The following is a 16,676-nucleotide window of genomic DNA, read 5'->3' as shown; positions in this document are numbered from 1 at the left end:
GTCATCTTCCACTCACGTTTTTAAAATATTTGAGGACACCTGAGTGCCTGGAGAAAACCCACGCAGGCTCGGGGGAAGAACATCAAAACTCCATAGAGGAAGGCTAATGCCGGAATTGAACCCTGCATCTCTTCACTATGAGGCGGACACGCTAAATACTCGCCCACCGTTGCCGATCAAAATGAAATTTATCACATTAAAATCTGAAATTTATGTTAAAATGATACATTGGTGGTTTACAAAGTGATAATATGAAAACGCTCAGTATTAAAAAGTGAGATTTAGCATGTTAGCTAGGACAAATAGTTTTCCCGGTGTTACAGCGATACGCTTTTGTATGTAAACACATCGAAGCAACATTTTTCACAGCGCGACCTGCCATATAAAAGTGCTTCCTCCTTTTCCATCTGTTTCCGCCCCCCACCAAAAAATGCCTTCTTTCTGGTAAAAGGCCTCAAAAATCCAAATCCAAGAGTAATAAATAATTAAACATGGAAGCACACATACATGAACGCACATAAATATATATTTAGATTGTGATGAAGAAAGAAAAAAATCCCATATAAGATTTAACCAAAAAAATGGACGCCCCCCCAAAAAGAAAGGTCATTTCCCCTTATGGGTTTCGCTCTAATTTTTGTCTAAAGTGGAAAAATACCACCCAAAAATGTGCAAATATTTGATTTCCTGGTAGATTGCAGTTTAAAAATCGTCAAAATATTTGGCCATATTCAGTGCATTTTATAGTAATTATTTATTGTATTATTAAATATTATATTATCAAATATTATTATTATTAAATGTTATTAAATATTATTATTAAAATTATTATAATTATCAAAAATATTAACATTAATTATGATTACAATTATTATTATTATTAAAATTGTTATTAAAACTGTTATTAAAATTATTATTATTAAAATAATTATTAGAATTATTATTATAAAAATTATTATTAAAACTGTTATTAAAATTCTTATTATTATTAAATAATTATTAGAATTTTTATTATTGAAATTATTCAAATTGTTATTAAAATTATTATTAATATTTTTATTGTTATTATATTTATTATCCTAAATCGAACATTCTATAAAATTTCTTGAATTATACATTGGTCAAAAAATACATCAATTTTCGAATAAGGTCAATACAAGGTCGCATTGTGTTGAGAGTGAAAATAGAGCCCCGAGCCCCCTCCCATAATTGCTCATAGCCTTACCTGGAAACTTAAAAGAAATAAATAATCACGCTAAATTGTCCCCCGTGGACAAATTAAACGGCGTGAGGTCAGAGTTCGACTAAATAGAAATGCTAGACAGTGTCCTCAATAGAGTCAACACACACACTCACTGGTCCTTGCAGTCACCCGGCTCACCCAGCTCACCCGGTGTTTGTTGCTGGGGCGGCGACGGTTGCCATGGTGCCCGTTTGAGCAGCGGTGCGCTGAAGAGCGCGATGACGCCCAGGTTGAGTGCCACACCGAGTGCCAGCACGCCGGCAGTGCCGAGCAGGGAGGGCGCAGGGCCCGCCGCCTCCAGCCTTGCCCGCCGTGACGTCATGTCGCACAACACCGCCTCCATCTGGAAGTGTGTTGCCACTACAGCGCACACGTGGAACAGTTGATGGCTATGGCCTACACGCACACGCGCACACAAATACACACACACACATACACACACACACATACACACACACACACACACACACACACACACACACACGGAGCGGAGTGTATTTATTCTGGAATTGAAAAGTGTGATGTGGAGCGGCAGTCCCAAATTTTTTCAGGTTTTGGTTTTTCTTGCATGGGGGTGCCGATAAAGCGTTGGTCAGACCACTCACAAGTGGGCAGCATTTGCCTTTTGCCCATTTTAGCGCATTGTTACAGCTTCAGCTGTTGTTAAAGCGCTATATAAATCAATGTGTATGTACTGTATTGTATTTTGGACAGCCACCCCCATTTCAAGCTCAGATAACTCCAGACCCATATAACTTAGGAATTAATATGTTTAACTCTTTTTTTTCTTTTATTAACTTTTTGAGGAATGAAAGAAGACTGTCTACGGTTTCTTACGTTGCATTGAATGTTTATGTAGTCCTAAAACTCAATATTCAGTGGGTCCTTCAATTTGAGTGAAAATGACAAAAACCCTGGCACTGGAGTGGACACATTTTTGCACATTTGCACAGTGAATGAGTTAAAAATAATCCACTTAAAAATTTGCAATCTATAGGGTGACTTGACTAAAGACTATAAAACCCATTAAAAATCGTCCACTTAAACATTTCCAATCTATTGGGTAATAATAATAATAAGAAGAAGAAGAAGAAGAAGAAGAAGAAGAAGAAGAAGAAGAAGAAGAAGAAAAATTTCTCCACTGCGAGACTAATAAAGGCAAATCCAATCCAATAATACTACTACTACTACTACTACTACTACTAATAATAATAATAATAATAATAATAATGTGAATTTCTCCACTGCGAGACTAATAAAGGCAAATCCAATCCAATACTACTACTACTACTACTAATAATAATAATAATAATGTAATAATAAGTGAGGCATCCTTTGCGTCAATAAAATAAAAAAACATCCTGAAGGGGAGACGTACCAAAGTAGTCAAAGCGCCCCGGCGCCAACCTCTCGGGCAGGTGTGAGGTGAACAGGAAGCAGGTGAGGAAGGCCAAAGTCACTTGGTAAAAGTGGCTGGGGAGAGCCTCGCTCGGGCTGCATCGCCCGACGCAGCACAGGAGAAGCTATATGTATACCCACACATACATACATGTCAAAATCACAGTAATCAAAAACAAAAATGGCAATTGTTGACATGGAGTTTTTATCAAAATAAAAGCACATTTATATATATACAGTAAAGTCTCGTTATATCGATATCGGATATATCGATAGTCCCGGTTATATCGATACTATTTCTATGCACGCACGGAGAAAATTACATGCAAACAGGGTCGGATATATCGATAGTCCCGGTTATATCGATATTATTTCTGACTCCCTTGAATATTGATATAACGAGACTTTACTGTATTTTTTTTTTATCAAAATAAAAGCACATTTGTATGTATGTATTCATCATTGGCAACACCCTGCCCACTCTCGAGGATTTGCATACTGCAAAAATCAAGACAAGAGCGCGGAAAAGCCTACTGGACCTTCTGCACCCTGCCCACCACCTTTTCCAGCGACTCCCCTCAGGCAGGCGCTACCGATTCAAATCCAGCAGACATTTTAACAGCTTCTTCCCCCTATGCATTAACTTTGTTTGTGTTTTGGTTTTTCTTGCGGGGGGTGCGGATAAAGCGCTAGGCAGACCTCTGGCAATGGGTTTTTTTCACTTCCACCAGGGGGCAGCATTTCACTTTTGTTGTTGTTAGCGCTTTGTTACAGCTTCAGCTGTGTGTTAAAGCGTTTTTTAAACAATATGTATGAATTGTATTTTGGACAGCTGCCCCCATTTCAAGTTCATATAACTCCAGACCCATATAACCGTGGTCGTAAGTCGAGCCGGTCGTAAGTCAGATGTTACCTGTAGTTGAATGGTTCTCATTACATAATGTGTATGCTAGCTTTCTAGCTATCTAGCTGGATACCTAGCTTGCTAGCTATTTTCTTTCATTATTAGCTATCTAGCTAGTTGTCTATCTGGCTGACTATCTAATACCTATTAGCTAGCTAGCTATGTATTAGCTATCTACCGAGCTAGCTATCTATTAGCTAGCTGGCTATCTTTCTATGAGAGTTTTGAAAGGCGCTTAGAAATCCAATGTATTATTATTATTATTCTGTGGGTCATGCAATTTGAGTGAAAATGACAAAAACCCTGGCACCGGAGTAGACGGACACATTCTTTTTTTTCCGCTTCAAGTTACTTGCCTACAATGAAAGCAAACGCTTAAAAAAAGGGCAAAAGTGGCTAACCCGGTAGAAGACAGGCAAGCTGTCAAACATGAAGGGGACCACAAAGGCGGCAGTTCGCAGAAGTTTGCTTCTCTGTGGGAAATGGACCTCCGCAAACCTGCATTCACACACACACACACACACACACACACACACACACACACACACACACACACACACATTCCTGTTTCAATTGTTTTGTGAGGTCCGGAAAACTCCAGATAAGGAGTGAGGACCACCGTTGCTGATAAGTTTAGAGAAGAACTAGTGTTACATTTGAAGACTAAATGTCACCCGATTTCTAACTTCAACTTCTGCAAAAACAAATGAATAAAAAGTGGACTTGAAACTGAAATAACAGCAGGAGTGAGATTTCTCAATGGCTACATTCAAAGTCCTCACCCCTCTAGTGAATTTGGTTAAAATATTGTTTACTTTTTTGTAGTATGAACTTTTTTCCTCTAATTAACCACACACACACAATGATAAACACACACAGTAAGTAAAAAGTGTGTGTTTCCAAGTGAAATGAAAATACACACCAAAAAAATCATTTTGGGTGAATTTGTGAGGACCTCTCTGAAACTTTAACAGATATATAGACCCTCTAGAAGCCCGTAGAATGAAAAACTTGCGAGGACCAGCCAAAAGGTCCTCACTTGTCAAAAATGTTCTCACTACATATGGTATAAAATGGTAGTGGTCCTCACAAGAGTAGTCATCACACACACACACACACACACACAAAAACAGCATTTTAAGTTTCATGCTGATTTGGGCGCACTGAACAAGGGTCAAACCGGTTCAATCCGGCATAAGAAGTCACGCGATCGTCCCGTTTGTCAAGTTTTAAAAATGCAGCGTTATCCATGTTACTTTGAATTATTGGACATACGTGAGGAATAACATTTTTTTTTTCCCTGACCGTGAGTAGCAGGAGAGGCTAGTGCACAACAGGCTGTTGCCCACGGCGATGGGTACAAAATGGCGATGCAGCCAACCATTCAGCCAACTGTCGGGCATCACGTAGCAGCTGTAGCAGATCGCGCTACCTGGAAAAAAAAAAGTTATGTCGGGTTATTATTATTATGTCACTTGTGTGGGACAATGTACCAATTGCGGCCAAGGAGGGGCGAACGGGAGTCGCTGTTTAATCAAATTTTCCTGCTCTAAATTGGACCCTCTCAAGGACGCCATTTTGGATTAAAAAAAAATCATATTTATAATTACAGTATACATATCTTTAGATTCATTTCAATAAAAACTAAATAAAATGAACATAAAAAAAATATTAAAAAAACGATTTGGTAACATTTTGATGAAATATGGGATGTGTCAAAACTCAGGCTCAGGGGCCAAATCCGGGCCGCAGCATTATTTTTTGGGCCCGCGAAAGCAACCGAACTTTCATAATATTGACCAAAATTCTTGTGTTATTAAAAAAAAGAGACATAATGTGAATTAAAATAATATGTAACTACAGTAAAGTCTCGTTATATCGATATTCTCGGGAGTCGGAAAAAATATCGATATAACCGGGACTATCGATATATCCGACTCTGTTTGCATGTAATTTTCTCCGTGCGCGCATAGAAATAGTATCGATATAACCGGGGCTACCGATATATCCGATATCGATATAACGAGACTTTACTGTATTTTTTAAAAGTCTATTGTGTACGTAGGGCTAGATAATGAACACACACACACACACACACACACACACACACACACACACACACACACACACACACACACACACATGAACTTGCACCTACGGACACAAAGTATATAAGGATTTTTTTATTTCTTCATGAGCCATCAAGTTTGACAAATGATGCATGTAATACCCAAGTCTATGCCCCGCCCCAAATTAAAATTATTAAAAAAAATGATTTTTACAGCTTTTTAACTCATTCACTGCCATTCCCGAATTTATTCGGGAATTGAAAATGTGATGTAGCGCACCAATCGCAAATTTGTTCGTGTTTTTTTTTTTCCCCCATGCTTGGGTGCCGATAAAGCGCTGGTCAGACCTCTGGTAATATTTTTTGCTTTTCCACAAGGGGGAAGCATTTCCTTTTTTACATGTTAGCGATTTCTTCCAGTTTCAGCTGATGTTAAAGCGCTATATACATCAATATGTATGTACAGTGATACCTTGGCTTATGAACTTAATTGGTTACCAGACAGAGTGTGCAAGGCGAAGTGTGTATCCCAAACATTAATTTCCCATAGGAAACCATTAAAATGAAAATAATCTGTTCCCAGGTCCTCATAAAACATGATTTTCTACTTTCTAATTTTCTGAGCCTTAAAACTACACAAAATATACCTTATTTTACGTACAATAAATCGAGTTTAAGTCAAATTACTAAGTAAAAGTTGCTGTGCGTGATTGCGTTGTGGATAATATAAAATTAATTCTCAAACTCATTCACTGCCATTCACGAATTTATTTGGGAATTGAAAAGTGTGACATGGAGCGCCATTCCCGAATTAGTTTGGGTTTTGTTTTTTTTTCTTGCGGGAGGTGCCGATAAAGCACTGATCAGACCTCTGACAATGTTTTTCCCTTCCACAAGGCATTTGCCTTTTTCTCCATGTTCGCACCGTGTTACAGTTTTAGCTGTTGTGAAAGTGCTATATAAATCAATATGTATTGTATTTTGGGCATCTGCCCTCATTTCAAGCTCATATAACCCCAGACACATATACTTTAGGAATTAACTCTTTTTTCTAATGAAAAAGAGAGGCTAAGGTTTCTAACGCTGTATTGATTATTTATGTAGTCCTAAAACTCAATGTTGTTTGGGCCCTGGAATTTCAGTGAGAATGACAAAAACCCTGGCACTGGAGTGGACACATTTTTTGCACATCGTCTAGCAGTGAATGAGTTAAATGTGAGAAATGTCTGACAATCTGTTCTGAGGAGGAAGTGTGAAAATTATCTTACCCAGACTATAGAGACTGAGAGCGCCGTAGTCGAAGAAGTAACAGATGTGGCGTGATTCGGACGACATGGCGCTGAAGGTGTGCGCGAGGCAGGAGGTGAACGGGTACACGCACACCAGCAACATGTATGCCAGCAGAGGCCACGTGTAGCTGTCGCTCGCCAAGTTGATGCTGGAGCACAACGAGGCCAGTCTCCACACGAAGTACCTGAGGCACACCTGGACGGTTAAACCTCAACATATTTCTCTTTTGTTATTCGCAGCCTTGCTTTTTAGCACATTTTTAATGGGGTGTCCACCATCATCACGTTATGCCAAAACATGTCTACCTCCTCATGATGTTCCTCCTTGCATCTCTTTGATGGAATTTGTGATGGGTGGTTGCTCACATGAACGAGGCATTAAAACAAGAAGTCCCGATCCAGCACAGGTGTCAAAAGCAAGGCCCGGGGGCCAAATCTGGCCCGCCACATCATTTTATTCAGCCCGCGAAAGCCAATCAAACTTGTGAAATTCCATGATGCTTGCTAAAGTCCCAACCGAAATTTAAAATTTTCCCATGTAAACCAAAATAGCAGTCATTATTCTTGACGACAGATTTGAGAATTAGTTATTCATGAACTCATTCACTGCCAGACGATGTGCAAAAATGCATCCACTCCAGTGCCAGGGTTTTTGTCATTTTTTGCTCAAATTGCAGGACCCACAGAATATTGAGTTTTAGGACTACATAAACATTCAATTTAGTGTAAGAAACCTTAGAGTATCTTCTTTAATCAGAAAAAAAGAGTTAATTGCCGCTGCTCACCCGCAGAAAAAAAACGATCCTGTGACCGTGAAGTGACCTTGAGCGTTTTGAAAGGCGCTTATAAATCAAATGTTTTATTATTAGTAATTCCTAAGTTATATATGGGTCTGGAGTTATCTGAGCTTAAAATGGGGACAGCTGTACAAAATACAATACATATTTATATAGCACTTTAACAACAGCTGACGCTATATAAATTCAACCCTGCAAAGTCATTTTTACTCATTCACTGCCAGACTATGTGCAAAAATGTGTCCGTCCACTCCAGTGCCAGGGTTTTTGTCATCTCAAATTGCAGGACCCACAGAATATTGAGCTTTCAGACTATATAAACATTCAATGCAGCGCAAGAAACCGGCTTAGACTCTGTTCTCTCATCAGAAAAAAAAGTTAATTACTAAGTTATATGGGTCTGGAGTTATCTGAGCTTGAAATGTGGGCAGTTGTACAAAATACAATACAATACAATACATATTTATTTATATAGCGCTTCGACAACAGCTGAAGTTGTAACAAAGCGCTAACATGGACATGAGGCAAAATCCGCCCCCTCATGGGTGGGAAAAACATTGCCAGAGGTCTGACCAGGGCTTTAACGGCACCCCCGCAAGAAAACCCAAAATTCGGGAATGGCAGTGAATGAGTTAATAGTTAATCGAGAGGTGAGCATCTAGGACCCAAAAGGTATAATGCACCCACCACGTTGGCAGGAAGTGGGTCCAAATATTGACGGTCTCGTTGTTGATATGGAAGCAGCTCAACACACAGTCCAGTGCCGAACTCTGCGGGTGTCGGTAGCCGGACAAGATGCTGTCCTCGTGGAACACCTGAGAAACAAAATGCCAATGTCATTGTTTTGAAGGACAATTAAATACCAGCCTTGGATTTTGACTACATTGGTAGCTTCGAACTAAAAAACCCAAAAAGTGAATGCTCGCGCGAATGGCTGCCACTGCTCACCCGCACATAAAAAGTTATTATCCCGTGACTGTAAAGTGTCCCTGAGCGTTTTGAAAGGCGCTTGGAAATTAAATATTATTATTATTATTATAAAAAGGGTGTGTTTAAATTCTGAGCAAGAAATTTGTACCTTGTTCAAATGTACTATTGACAGGTGGAGGGTGTGGCCCAAAACCCTCATCCAATCTGTCTAAAATTCTTGTTTCTAAATTTGTGTCTCATTTGGATGAATTGGCATGGAAATGGGTCAAAATACAAATTATTGAATTTGTATTTTTATCTGTTTTGAGGGGTTTAACTCATTCACTGCCAAATGGTGTGCAAAAATGTGTTCACTGCAGTGCCAGGGTTTGTGTCATTGTCACTCAAATTGCAGGACCCACGGAATATTGAGTTTTAGGACTACACAAACAATTAATTTAGCGTAAGAAACCTTAGATGCTCTTCTTTCATCAGAAAAAAATAGTTATAGAGTTAAGTTATATGGGTGTCGAGTTATATGACCTTGAAATGGGGGCGGCGGTACAAAATACAATAGAATGCGTACATACATTTATATAATAATACATTTCATTTAAAAATACCTTTCAAAACTCTCAAGGTCACTTTACAGTCACTGTACAAGTTTTTTTTCCTGTAGGTGAGCAGCGGCTACCACGCGTGCCAGCGTTCACTCAACCCGGAAGTAGCTAGATAGCCAGCCCTAACATAGCGCTTTAACAACAGCTGAAGCTGGAAAAAAAAAGAGCTAACGTGGAGAAAAGGCAAATGCTGCCCTCTCGTGGAAGGGAACTACATTGCCAGAGGTCTGACCAGTGCTTTCTCAGCGCCCATTACAAGAAAAATCAAAACCCCAAAAAATTCAGGAATGGCACTCCATGTCATACTTGTCAATTCCCGAATGATAATAATAATAATAATAATGCAAATTATTTATAAGCGCCTTTCAAAACTCTCAAGGTCACTTTACAGTCTCAGAATAAGTTTTTTTTCTGTGGATGAGCAGCGGCAGCCACACGCGCCAGCATTTACTCAACCCGGAAGTCACTCAACTAGATAGAAAGCTAGCTAGCTAATAGATAGCTAATAGATAGCAAGCTAGCTAGCTAATAGATAGCAAATAGCTAGCTAGCTAAATAGCTAATACATAAGCTCAGTAGCCAGCTAATAGCTAGCTAGCTAGATAGCTCATCGATAATAGATAGCGAGCTAAATAGCATATAGCAATAGCAGATAGCTAATAGACAGCAAATAGATAGCAAAGAGATAGCTAGCTCAGTAGCCAGCTAGGTTGCCAGCTAAAAGATAGCTAGTTAGCTATTTAGCTAATAGCTATCTAGCATCTATCCAGGCAGATAGCTAATCGACAGCAAATAAATAGCAAATAGCTAGCAAATAGATAGCAAGCTCATTAGCCAGCCAGATCGGCAGCCAAATAGCTATATAGCCAGCCATATAGTTAACAGACAGCAAATAGATAGCTAGCTCAGTAGCCAGCTAGGTAGCTCGCTAATAGACAGCTAATGAATTTGGGAATGGCAGCGAATGAGTTAAAACATTTTGACGGGTTTACCTGAAAAATTCTCGCTTACCTTGGGCACCTGGTGCACGTCAAAGAGCGGCGGTAGTTTGACACCAAGCACAGCGGCGGGCGAGCCAAAGGCGCCGTCACCCCGCTGGCACAACTCTCCGAGGCGAGCGCGCCCCCTGCGGCAGATGAGCAGCCAAACGGGGTAATCGGACACGGGCGCCGGGGCGGCGTCTGACCGGGATGGGGGATCCCAATGCAGCAGGCAGCGACCCCAACCTTGGCCGCGGGTGCCTCCCAGGCCAGCGCCCAGCCCTCGCCACACAGGGAAGACTGCAATGTGGAGGGAGAAGTCACTGTTAGCCACCGGCTCCAAAATAAACACACCTTCCTTGAACAATTCATTGACTACCATCTTAAGCTCCATAGATCAGCAGAATCACATGTAAGACGAGCTAGCACACAAGTTTAGTCATGATAGGTAAATAGTGAGCAAAAGCTAAACAAAGGACTAGCTTGACAGATAGCTTTACAACCTGACAGCTAGCTGGCTGACTCTATCTAGCTAGCTGGCCGACTCTATCTAGCTAGCTAGCTGGCCGACTCTATTTAGCTAGCTCTGGCCGACTCTAGCTAGCGAGCTGGCCGACTCTATCTAGCTAGCTAGCTGGCCGACTCTACCTAGCTAGCTAGCTGGCCGACTCTATCTAGCTGACTCCATCTCGCGAGCTGGATGACTCCATCTCGCTAGCTGGATGACTCAATCTCGCTAGCTGGATGACTCCATCTCGCTAGCTGGCTTACTCTTATCGAGCTAGCTGGCTGTCTCTTATCGAGCTAGCTGGCTGTCTCTTATAATAATAAAAATAATAAATGTACATTTCTCCACTGCACGACTAATAAAGGCAAATCCAAATAATAATACTACTAATAATAATACATTTCATTTATAAACACTTTTTAAAACTCTCAAGGACACAAATAGCTGTCTTATCTAGCTAGCTGGCTAACTCTTATCTAGCTGGCTGACCCTAGCTAGCAAAAAATGGAAGTTGTCAAGTTGCAATCAAATAAATAACCATATCTTCGCTAAAGAACAAATGGCTTTTTATTTCACCAACCAGGACAACCTAATGCTGACATTTTAACCAACAATGATCCGAATTTTTTTCCAAACTAGAAAATGCTTTGAAGCATCATCCTGTGTAAATATTTAGAGCTTGCAATTTACATTTCTGGAAAAAAAAGGCAAAACAAGTGTTACTCGGGGACATTTGTGCAAAAATATTCTAATCATTTCATTAATGACTTGAAAATTATGCCGGGTGTCATTTGCATTGTCATTGCATTTGCATTGCTACCCCATCTTGTTTTTGTAGCACCAAATTCAAACTTCAGACAATTCTCCTCGAGGCTCCCAGCCGGTATTGTCCCCCACAACCAGCCCTCCCACCCCTTTCCCGGACCAGGTTCCGATCCTGACCTCTTTGTCGGTGACAAAGTCGTCTTTGTGCGCACACACAAGCTACCGCATTGATGAGCACACAAACAAAACATAGCTCGCTGCTAACTGTTGAGGAATTTGAATAATAATAATACGTTTCATTTATAAGCGCCTTTCAAAACTCTCAAGGACATTTTACAGTCACAATAATGTAGATATATATATATATACAGTAAAGTCTCATTATATCGATATCGGTTATATCGATAGTACTGCTTATTACGATACTATTTCTATGAACGCAAGGAGAAAATTCGGATATATCGATAGTCCGGTTATATCAATATTTTTTCCGACTCCCGAGAATATATATATATATATATATATATATATATATATATATATATATATATATATATATATATATATATATATATATATATACACAGTAAAGTCTCGTTATATCGATATTCAAGGGAGTCCGGAAAAAATATCGATATAACCGGGACTATCGATATATCCGACCCTGTTTGCATGTAATTTTCTCCGCGCGTGCATAGAAATAGTATCGATATAACCGGGACTATCGATATATCCGATATCGATATAACGAGACTTTACTGTATATATATATATATATATATATATATATATATATATATATACATATATATACACATATATATATAGACATATATACATATATACACACAAATACATATATATACACATATACATATATATACACAAATACATATATATACACATATACATATATACATATATATATACACACATATACATATATACACACACATACACACACACATACACACACACACACAGTAAACACGTTACACACATCGGATATATATAGTATATTATATCGATATATTTCTATACGCACAGTAAAGTCTCGTTATATCGATATCGGATATATCGATAGTCCCGGTATATATCGACTTTATATTTTTTCACACACCCTACATACATAATATCGATATAACGATACTTTACTGTATATATATATATATATATATATATATATATATATATATATATACACATTTAAAAAGCATGTTACTGTTTTTTAACGTTCTTTTCCAGCGACAAGATTAACTATGTGTCTCCTGAGCTGTTTTTCTCTTTTTTCTGCTCCAAACTCCAAAGATTTATTGGATGGCAACAAGGGAGGATTCCTTCCAATTATGTCCCAAAGAAAAAACGTTAACGACGGCAGGCGGGTGTTGGCTTGCACGTGAGTTGAGTTCCCTTTTTTGAGCCGCGCACTGGCAAGTTTGCACAAAACGGTGTTCCAACTTCGCCTCCTCCTCCTCGTCTTCACCTGCAGGGACTTATGTTGACATTTCTTACATGAAAGTTGCAACATCTTACACAAAACCAACAATACGCCTTGTGCTCTTTTTCAGAGATGAGTGACATCAAGTCAGATGACTACGCCAGCTTTCAAGGACAACCGACACCATTTTTTTTGGTTCCTAACTGACATCAGAAAAACGGCTTATAGCACCTAAAATACCCAAAACACGCAGGCTGATCTTTTTCGTCAAATGCAAAACACCAATAAAAATGACTTAAAGTGTCCCAAAACTACTTCAAAATTACCCTGGAAATGCCGAGTTTCAGAAGGTCCCGCCCCCTTGTGCGTGATGTCACGCCAGGACGTCTTGCTTTGTTCTAAAATAACAAAAAAAAATCTAAAATCGGTTATGAATATGATTCAAATAGTTCTGAAGAGGAAAGCATAAATGTTTGCAATCGATTAAAAAAGTCCTTCCGTATCATTTTGAGGCATCTGGACTCCAATGTAGCTCCCCTAAAATGCACAAGATGGCGCCCAAGCTCCGTTGGAAATGGGTTGATTTGTATGCTGGAAATTTGTGTCAACTAGTATCAAATAGTAGTCTTGGTGCAACACACAACGATTCACCATCGCGTGATTTATGTGTTTCCCTTCTAATTTCGCCATCAACACGGATCAACACGATGTTTTCTGACCAAACAAAGTACCCAAAATGCATTGTGTCGCTTTCCTGGTCAGGGGCGTTCCTTCAGTGACGTCACGTACGGACTCGTCACCAACTCGAAAACAAGACTTCCGGAATATTCAGCGCGAGTCTTAAAACGTAAAATATAGCTATATGCGGTGGAATATTTGTAAAATATGGTCAATAGAAGTCATTTGAATCCATTTTACAAATTATGGACATAACTTGTTCGGAGGCGTCGGTTGTCCTTTAATCGTCCTGAACACATTTTCGAAACAAAGCAACAAAGTCAAATTTTCTCATGGCCGCTTTCACTTAGAATTAAAAAAAAAAAAAAAAAAAAAAAAACGATCGCCAAAATATTTTGGGATTTTATGGACATTAAAGGACAACCAACGTCTCCGGACAAGTTGTGTCCATAATTTGTAAACTGGCTTCAAATGACTTCGACTGAGCGTATTCTACAAAGATTCCACCGCATAGAGCTATATTTTACCTTTTAAGACTTGCGCTGAATATTCCGGAAGTCTTGTTTTTGAGTTGGTGACGATGGCTGACGTGACGTCACTGAAGGAACGCCCCTGACCGAGAAAAGGACACATTGTAGCAGTCCTTCCATCACATCAATGCATTTTGCTGTACTTTGGTCTGAAAACGTCGTGCAGGACCAAAAAGAGGCAGAAGAGGGTGACAAAGCTCCATGTAAGGAATTAATCAGCCTGTGGAAACGGGCTGATTAATTCCTTACACGGCTTTGTCGCCATTTTCTGCCTTTTTTGGGTGCGACATTTCCCACCCCTGATGCCTCAAACTGACACGGAATAAATTATTTAATCGTATGCTTTCTTCTTCAGAACTATTTGAATCATATTCATAACTGGATGAGTAACAACAAAGCATCTTCTCCGAATCTGAAGCCATTGTTTTGATTCTCGAGCAAGGCAAGACGTCTTGCCGTGACACCACGAACAAGGGTGCGGGACGTTCTGAAACTGGCCACTTCCGGTTTCACATTGAAGTACTTTTTAGACACTTTAAGTCATTTTTATTGGTGTTTTGCATTTGACTAAAAATATCATACTGTGTGTTTTGGGTATTTTAGATGCTATAAAACGTTTTTCTGATGTCAGTTACGAAACAAAAAAGTGACGTTGGTTGTCCTTTAAATAGAGGCAATATTCAAAATCAACCGCCTTGGGTCAGATTTGGCCTGCTGCGTCGTTTTATATGGCCCCACAAAAGCAAATTTTGAAATTTTAATTGTTCTGGTGTTTATTGTTATTTTAATTGTAAAGTGTCCTTGGGTGATTTGAAAGGCGCTTGTAAATTACAGGTATTCTTATTCTTATTAAATAAAATTAAAGTCTATTGGAATGAAATTTTTCCTCTTTGTTTTTAAGTACAGCAGATTTTTTTCCATCTACTTCAAGTAGATTCGATTTTTCAAAATGGCAGTTCAGTTGTATTTAACTTACATATAGTCAATATTCAAAAATCAACTGCCTTGGGTCAGATTTATAAGAATATAATAATGCATTTTATTTTAAGCGCCTTTCAAAGCTCTCAAGGACACTTTACAGTCACAGACAAGCATAGGTACTATAATATATAAAATACAATTACAAATAGAATACAAGCAATAAAATACAATTATAAATAGAAACAAGAGACAGAGCTACACAGAAAATACAATTTTAAAATGTAGAAGATTAAGCTTTGGCCTACTACGTCATTTTATATGGCCACACAAAAGCCAAACAAGCATGTAAAACTCTGATCCAATTTTTCAAATTGTCAGCACAGCTGTCCAAGCCAAAAACTGCGAGATTATATATATATATATATATATATATATATGTATATATATATATATATATATATATATATATATATATATATATATATATATATATATATATATATATATATATATATATATATATATATATAAAGAGGTTGACACTTTTGGTTCGAAAAGCTCCTCTGTGTATTATTAACATAGTCCATTGTTAGCGTAACACAACAACCCTATGGAGGTAAAACTTGTCTCCAAGAATGACGCCAACGCCATTGCAATAATTTGGACTAACTCAATTCAGTTTGGCACGTAAGCTTCGAACTTACGCCTCACTCTCAACAGTGTTTGTTTTTATGAGTTTCCATGAAGGAACTAAAAAAAGAAACAAAAACAAACCTATGCGAAGCTAGCGAAACGCGTTAAAGTCTGACGGGCAGGAGTCAATCTCAATCCATCATTTGTGTCACGACCGCTTTCGGGGCTTCACTTACCGCGATTGTCCGCCATCACGGGTGTGACGTGCTGCCCACGTTAAACACCAATTTGGAAGAAGTGCCTCTTCAAAGTCGTTTTCTCCTCGCGTGTCTTGTTTAAAAATGTTTCGTCACGTGCGTTACGCGATTTTTTTTTGTCTCCCTTCGACAGACTCGTCTTGGTCCCGCCTCCTTATTCCATATTGGCCAATGGGAGCACGTTTTTAGGGGACGTGGGCGGGACGCGGAAGAGGCGTTGCCCACGACAACAAGCGGCCATGTGCGCGCGTGCGCGTGTACTCCAGTGTGAGAAATAAAGGCGCGTTCCTGACTTCCTGGAATTCCACGTTTGTGTCGGTTTGTGTGTGTGTGTGTGTGTGTGTGACGTCGGAGCACGGAAGACCCCCAAAAAGTGTGCGAGGGAAAAAAAAACATGGAGGCGGATTGCTGCCATAAACACTTGATTAAAACACGACACTGATCATAACGTGATGTTATCATGTGATCAACTATCACGTCCAATATAAATTTGACTTTTAGCTTAAAAAAACAGGAACTATTTCGTTCAGGACACTGGCGGAGTCTTTTTTTCCTGATTAAAAAGTTATTAATTGCGCAACGATTGTGTCCAAAAGAGGTGGGAAACTCCTGTCACGTGAATTAACTGCAGTCTGTCTTCAGTTGCAAGGTTTTTTTTTTATGACTGACTTGCTTGAAACTTCGACAAGTCTGCACTTGACTCGGATTGAAAGTGCGTGACTTGCCCAATTGTTACCC

The 16,676-nt window shown here is 39.1% G+C and overlaps 1 protein-coding gene across 1 annotated transcript; it reads right to left on the bottom strand.

Annotated features, from left to right (window-relative positions):
• Positions 1–1,053: 1,053 nt before the first annotated feature.
• On the bottom strand, positions 1,054–16,054 carry paqr6 (progestin and adipoQ receptor family member VI). The gene is made up of 8 exons (XM_088998980.1): positions 15,918–16,054; positions 10,240–10,508; positions 8,387–8,514; positions 6,882–7,087; positions 4,851–4,977; positions 3,947–4,043; positions 2,622–2,766; positions 1,054–1,639 (listed from the first exon to the last, which is right to left on the bottom strand). The coding sequence occupies exons 1-8, from the start codon at positions 15,931–15,933 to the stop codon at positions 1,353–1,355; spliced, it is 1,275 nt and encodes a 424-aa protein (XP_088855106.1). The 5' UTR covers positions 15,934–16,054; the 3' UTR covers positions 1,054–1,352.
• Between the last annotated feature and the right edge of the window lie 622 nt (positions 16,055–16,676).

Source organism: Hippocampus bargibanti, linkage group LG06 (genome assembly GCF_051943395.1).
Source record: "Hippocampus bargibanti isolate YZ-2025 linkage group LG06, ASM5194339v1, whole genome shotgun sequence".
Classification (NCBI taxonomy): Eukaryota; Metazoa; Chordata; class Actinopteri; order Syngnathiformes; family Syngnathidae; genus Hippocampus; species Hippocampus bargibanti.
The sequence above is the reverse complement of the archived record's forward strand: the minus strand, read 5'-3'. Positions and strand labels throughout refer to the sequence as shown.

Coding starts and splice junctions, on each gene's coding strand:
- paqr6 (XM_088998980.1), bottom strand. Junction 4,978..6,881: donor TCTCAGTCTCTATAGTCTGG/GTAAGATAATTT, acceptor TTTTTTTTCCAG/GTAGCGCGATCTGCTACAGC. Junction 4,044..4,850: donor AGCCTCTCCTGCTACTCACG/GTCAGGGAAAAA, acceptor GTGTGAATGCAG/GTTTGCGGAGGTCCATTTCC.